Genomic DNA, 7,308 nt, shown 5'->3' with positions numbered 1-7,308 from the left:
ATGGCAGCAGCGACACCAGTCTTCAATATATATATATATATATATATATATATATATGTATGTGTGTGTGTGTACAGTTAGTAATATTAATAATCATAAATAATAAACAATTCTCCTGCCAATTTAACCTTCACTAAGCCCCTGATGAGATACTATTCTTACATGAACAGAAATTAATTGTGACATTGTTAAAGTATGCAGTAAAATGATTAAAAACTGTGGAGATTTGACACTACAATTACCTGAATAAATTTGCAAATGAAATTCATATTCAAAATGAGATTTGCATTTTATATATATATATATATATATATACACACACACACACACACACACTGATGTTCAATCAATAGATTCATATTACAAATATATACATATATAAAATTAGGGCTGTGACGTTATGGGATTTTTTTCTTACCGTGGTGAAGAGGCAACAAATCGCGCCGTTTGGTCAGGCTAGGCTATAGTCTGAACAAGTGTTCAGCTGTTGTACAACTACTGGGCCCAAGGCCGTCGGTGCTTGAGGGGGCCACTAAACACCGCACCCTCCCCGCTACGAGGGAGTGCTCGTAGCGCATATAGTCAAAATGTGGCCAAATAGGTGAAACAATATTTGGCTTAGGCACTAGATTCGTGGCCATTTTTTGAATAATGTCGTCAACTGTAAATAATAGCCTATACCACATAAGAGAAGTATCGTTATAAGTTCTTGCAATTAAAATCTAACTCCAACTGTTTACGTCAGTGTTTCCCAACCTTTTTTTAGTCGCGGCACCCTTTGGAAATTTTAACAAACTTGTGGCACCCTACAAAATTAATTTTGTCACAATATTTGAATTTCTAACTTCGATATGATAATTTGAAAAGTATAGATATTCGGTACAACAGGGAAGAACTGCAGAATATAATGTCATACAGATATTTTTAATATTATTTAAAAATATGTATTGCAATTTGGGTTAAGATATTTAAAATTATGATTTTTTTTAGCCAATTATCCAAATAATGTTTAGTCCTAGAAAGCTATTATTATCAGAACACGCGAGCATAACATAGCGGTTAGCAGATCAATGAATGAGAGGGCAGCGTTACCAGAGTTGCCCATTTACCACACCTTGTTACAGCACAGTAGGGCTATTGCAGACAGAAACAATACTGTACTACATCGATGTTTCCTGTCAGCTCAGTTTTTGAGTGGACTTTGCTGTTCCGATGAGCATGAACGCTATACGAGTGGAGCGACTGAGCGGAGCACACACGCATAGAGCGGGCTAATACGCAGAGCGTCACATCACGTGAAAGTGAATCCTGAGCGGTGAACTAATTTTCGGCAGCCGGAATTTCGGTGCATCTCTAATTATTGGCGACATCAGAAATGGATATTATATAATAGATGCTCTTTTGAACATTTTAGTAATTTAAAAATATTAAAAAAGGATTTTTTACACGGCACCCCTGCTCTCGACAGACGGCACCCCGGTTGGGAAACACTGGTTTACGTTATGGTTTTGTCTTTTATGCCTGTGTTTGTGTGTATTTTATTGAACATTGTCTGTAGATCACAAGTACTGAAACCTAGCATTTAATTAATAATAATCAGACACACACGCAAATTATATCCCCCATATGTTTAATGGACTGTCCCTCTCCCTTGCGCAGGAAGCTGTTTTTTTTTCTTCTCCTGAAGCCGTTGAACATAGGACGGACGACAGTAAATTATGATAAACAGTGATTATTGTGTTTATAGTTCATATCGCACACCATATGCACTCCTGTAACTTTCCCCAGCAAAAAAAAAAAAAAACTAATAAAAACTAAAAGTGCATTGATGACCTCAACACGGTCAGCTTCTCATTACTGCAGTAATGCGGTTATCGTCACAGCCCTATATAAAATAATCTATCTAATATAATCTATCTATCTGTGGTAGAAATTCCCCAACGCACCTGACTTTAGTTAAACCGGGTGTCTCCCGAGACCAAAAATTATCTTTTCTGACCGCTAATCGCGATAGCTCTGACCACACTGGGGAACCAGGCCAGAGACAATTCAGCTAAGAATTACAGCCACCTGACGATGTCTCGCCCCCTATGAACACTATCACTTGGATCTCTAGTTTTCCACTACACCTGCTACACAGCAGTAACCAGACAGACTCCGGACAATGCCTTTGAATATGCTTTAATCACGGCCGAGTGGACCTTATACCAATCAAAAAGAATCCCTCTGACAAAAAGAATACAACAGTTTATATAGCATAGGTGCATGGCAAAGATGACGTGATTCATATAATTTTTCTCTAATGTAATTGGTTCTTCATAAGTGAAATTCAGCAAACCTTCCCTTTGTTACTGGCAAAACAAATTTGGTTTTTGATTACTTCAGCTCATTACTCAAGTCATTGGTTGTTATGGTTATTTTTATATTCAGACAGGTGTCTACCTATCTACATATACACACACATATATTGTGTGTGTTCTATTATTTAATTATATTACATGTTATATGTATTTTTTATTATTTCTGTTATTATTATTATTATTATTATTATCTGTTTTATAGTAAATATTTAGCTCTTTGTCTGCTGTGCTGGTTCTGTGGTAAGCTTGTTTATGAGAATTTGTGTCCATGTGCCTTGTTGTTTTCCTGTTTTTGTTGTAACCTCAGCATTACCAGCTAATGACATTACAGTACATTACAACACTTTAAAACAATATAGTAGGTCTCTTCTTTATATATTTGTGTATGTGTGAGTGTGTGTACTTTAGCATGTCCCTAGTAGATCTCTACACACAAACCAGCTGAAAGAGAATGGGAGAGGAGGCTCAACCACTCGAGGGACTTGGCCCTGTTAATCAACACTCTGCACTGGCAGGGAGGCCCAGTCTGATCAAAAATACATACAGAGCACAGCACAGAGCAGCCCAGTGCTGCGGCCAAGAGATGCCTGAACCTACACACACCCCACGCTTTTGAAACCAGGACTTGTGCTTTCAGAGAAGGCTGCTTGGTACCCTGCTACTGTCCCAATAGAAAATATGATACTAGCTTACTATAAAAGCAGTGCCCTTAAGGTTCAGGCATCCCCCACCGCACATGCCTCTTTTCCAAACAAGCATCTGATTTATTTTGCTTTTGATGGTTTCGCTTTCCTGCATCTATTCCCACTTCAGTTTTCTGCTATAATAGTAAATATGGAAGCACATTGAGAACATGCAGTGATACTTCCCTCATTTGTTTTAACAGGCATCCACTGTGACAGCATCTGCCCTCGAGGCTTCTGGGGGCCTAACTGCTCCATGACCTGCTCATGCCAGAACGGAGGCTCCTGCTCTCCTGAAGACGGGACCTGCGTGTGTGCTCCCGGCTACCGCGGGACTTCCTGCAAGAGAAGTAAGCTTCCTGTCAACTTCCTTTCTCCTCCCAGTGGCACTCTTTACACAATGTCACCACGACTGTTACATCCAGACGTTGACCCTCTGGGATTGGAGTGGGGACAGTTGAAGAGGGAAGCACTTAGTGAAGAGTCATGAACATGTGCGGGCAAAGCTTTAATCACACACGTCTTAATCACTTCAGGCCTGGATCGCTGTAGAGATGCAGTGTCCATGTGGGGCTCTCATCAGCCTCTCCATGAAGAGAAGTGTTTACTCGGCCTCTCAAGGGTCTGCTTCTTAAGACACTGTTTTGCTCTTACTGTTTCTCTTTACCACACCGTGCCCTCAACAGAAAAGTTTGTATATGGCAGGAGACAGGTGAATATCAGAAAAACATGTTCAGGTTAAGGTTTCTATCTATCTATCTATCTATCTATCTATCTATCGTTCTATGTATCGATCTATCTATCATTCTATCTATCGTTCAATCTATCTATCTATCTATATATCTATCTATCATTCAATCTATCTATCTATCTATCGTTCAATCTATCTATCTATCTATCTGCAGCCAGTCATGCCCACAGTGTGTGCACAGCACAGGGCCGTGCCACCACGTCATGGGTCACTGTGAGTGCCTGGCCGGCTTCTTCGGCTCGCTTTGCAACCAAGGCAAGTAGCTCTGTTTTTCTGCTTTCTTTCTCTATTTTTCTCTCCTTCTCACCCACGGACCCTACAGATCCTTGGAGGCTAGTTCTGCTTGGAGAGAGGTACGAGAGAAGTATGGTCACATTACTGTCCAAGTACCTTTACTATAATTACAGTATTTTTCAATTGGAAGCACACTATGACTGAATCAATACACTAAGGCATCCATTTCTCATGATAATGTGCCAGAAATACGCCGTTTCTGCAAAACTGTTGACACATTCTTGTTGCTAACACACAATTTGCAGTTCTGGTGAACGTTTTTGCTTTTTGCACAACTCTCAGGGGCCAATGTGAAAATGTTTTGGGCCAGCTGATGGAAATGTTGCTGTCAATAATTATTATGCCTTGAAAACTTTTTTGTGTATTGAACAATGTTGTTGCAAATTCTGCTTTGTCACCAATGTCATTGTCTAACTGTATGTAGACATTGTTTAGACAATGTAACATTGTCTAACTGGCTGACATAGATTAGCACAAGTTTTGTTGAGACTGTGAGAATGACTTATAGTGATAGTCTTGGAAGCATCAGTAAAAAGTCAAGTTACAAACTAGTTATTGTTTTGCAGCAACAGTGTGTTAATAAATCATAGCTGTTGTGGAGTTTCCTTGTAGCTGTATAATATTTATCTTTTTAAAATAATAATAATAATTTTAGTATTTGTTTTTAAGAAAACTGACATTTCTAAACTGAAAATATTATATTTATAATTGTTTATTTATCAGTATTTATCATTATTAAAAGAAAATATTCTTTGGTACATTTAAAAAATGTGCGTAAAATTGCATTGCTTATAATAAAATCATTTATTATCATTTTGTGGTTGGGCCAGTGATAATTTTGGCTGAGAAGATTTTTTTCCTCACATTTTAAAAATGCATGATTCAAACCCTTATAAGCAGGTAACACTTCTGGAAGCAATTCACACAAACTGTAATGACATCAAAGTTCTTTCTTTCTAGTTGCTACTTCCCCTGCTGATGAACCAGAGTGAACCAGAATCGACTGTTATGTAGATTAAATTATGCGGCTGGATTGTGCACTCTTTAGGAAGCATAAATGGATAGACACTGCCATTTATTGTTGACATGTATTTTGATTGGCATGTAATGACGATACTGCGGTTCAGTTGGAGATTATATACATAAATTATGCACATAAATAGCGGTTTACCCCTCTCAACCTACCTGTCACTAAAATGAGCTGTATTCGACCCGCATGGCATGTTATGTCATTCTGTGCGTGTGCGCGCTCTGCAACGGGCAGCATGCCCATCCGCAGAACGCCACGCTGACTCTATGGCTCTGCCATACTGAAATAATTGGCATTATCACTGACACTCTGACAAATAACCTTCAGAGGAAATCTGAATATTGCTGAGCTCGTTCTTCTGAGCGAGACAAACACTGAAGAGTCAGGTCGATATCACCGCTTTACATTTTTGTTGAGCTCCTGTGGAAAACCAGTAGAGACAATAATTTGTTAATTTCCACTAATATACTTCATGCTTCAAGATTTACATCTAGGAGGTCTATAATACCTGGAGAGAGCTATCCGTTAACATTCCCATTCATCATTCCCATTCAGCTGTGCTTCTTATGGATAACCCCCTCCCTGAGAAGTGCACAGTTTGAAATCTGCCATCTCTGGCTGATGGCAAAACATCTACTGTAATATAATGACATATCTGCATATATGTTGCTAGAAAAACTAATTTATTTCGTCAGAAAGCATGGCAACTTTCGAATGGCTGTTAATGGAGAAAGATGCAATGAAAATATCATACTTTCTACCAGCAGGTTTTGACCGGAATAAACCCTGCATCCCTGATATACTTTTTTTAAGGGATCGTTTCTCTACTGTGATTTTCACTTTTTTAAAAGTTATTCAAATGAAGCTCCTCACTGCCCAAAAGGAGCGCTGTCAATATTGACTCCATGTTGACTGTTATATACACTTATACTGTACATAGTTATGGGATTCTGAGTTGTTTCAAGTCAATGAGATTTTCAACTCAAACTAATAAACCCTAACACTCACTTTCCACTCCACAGCACCCAACTGAGAGGTCCAGATTAAATATAGATAGACCATCTCATAATAATTAACCAGTCTTTTCATGAATTAAGGAAAGGCAGCATGAATATATAGAATTCACTTTCATTGCTTTCAGAGCTGTCTCGTGAATAAATATTTAATATGTTAAAGCAGAAGAAGAAGAAGGTTCGAGAAGGCTTGTTTTAATTTGTCCAGATCATAATTACTGGAAGAAAGGCAGGCCTCGGGGGGATCGTGGCTAGCCCACATACCTACTTTTTTGTAGTTCGGTCTATGTCGGCGTCCTCCGATGTCTTGAGCCCACGTTCACCCATCTCAGAATGAGCTAATGAACTTCTGCTAGTCACAGCTGGAATGAAACCGAGCCTGTGACATGAGGGGGCCACTAGCTAATAAGAGGAAGCTTTGAGTTAGTTGAAAGAGTTTCCACAAAATGAGAAGAGTGTGGAAATATAATTATTAAAAGGCAGTGGCACAAAGATTTAGCTTCAGCTTCACCTCAATGGACGAACCATCTGATTGGAACATCTGACTCTGTTGTGTGGCCGTATTTCAACTCTCATGAGAAGCTGAGGACGTTTATGCTGTCTTCCACAAGGGAGACAGTGGGGAAGCATCTCATTTTATGTACCTTGCTGTGAACTCACCGAAACTAGAAGAGAGAGGGGTGGAAAACATGAAATTTCTAATTGAGGCAAGTGTCAGAGAATGGTAAAATATTCATTTTATTAAAAATGTACACAAGCTCTGTTTTTAATTTCGTAGTACATCAGTCGACCCTATTCTTGATGTTGGCAAAGATGGATAATTGGACAGTGTGACAGAAGCACATGTTTGAAGGGTGATTCAGCTTTGAAGTGCGCACAGACACGACTTACAATCACTCCAGCATGTGTCACTCTGGTTTATCATCAGTTAATACTCATGCAGAACTATCATAGAACTTACTGTCACACATTATGATCTATGAAAAGTTTTAAAGGTGAATTGCAAGATGTTACAGTAAAGTTTAATTCAGAAACTATAACTACATTAACCCTTACATTGCTTCATGTGGTAACATCTAAATTATTTTAAGTCAAAAATATCACTGCATCAACAGTTCAAAAGTATGTGGTCAGTAGGATTTTTTTATTTTTAAAAGAAATTAATACTTTGATATTC

General features: G+C 38.6%; 1 protein-coding gene across 1 annotated transcript in view; it reads left to right on the top strand.

The window, feature by feature from the left end:
• Nucleotides 1-7,308, top strand: part of LOC107672222 (multiple epidermal growth factor-like domains protein 11) — a 151,542-nt gene that overhangs the window by 132,569 nt on the left and 11,665 nt on the right. The window contains exons 15-16 of the mRNA XM_016465313.1: nucleotides 3,247-3,403; nucleotides 3,925-4,049. Of these exons, the coding sequence (XP_016320799.1) occupies nucleotides 3,247-3,403; nucleotides 3,925-4,049 (282 nt within the window). The remainder of the gene's footprint in view (nucleotides 1-3,246; nucleotides 3,404-3,924; nucleotides 4,050-7,308) is intronic.

This window comes from Sinocyclocheilus anshuiensis, unplaced genomic scaffold (assembly GCF_001515605.1).
Source record: "Sinocyclocheilus anshuiensis isolate Anshui unplaced genomic scaffold, SAMN03320099.WGS_v1.1 scaffold997, whole genome shotgun sequence".
Taxonomy (NCBI): Eukaryota; Metazoa; Chordata; class Actinopteri; order Cypriniformes; family Cyprinidae; genus Sinocyclocheilus; species Sinocyclocheilus anshuiensis.
This window is presented reverse-complemented; position numbering and strand designations above follow the sequence as displayed.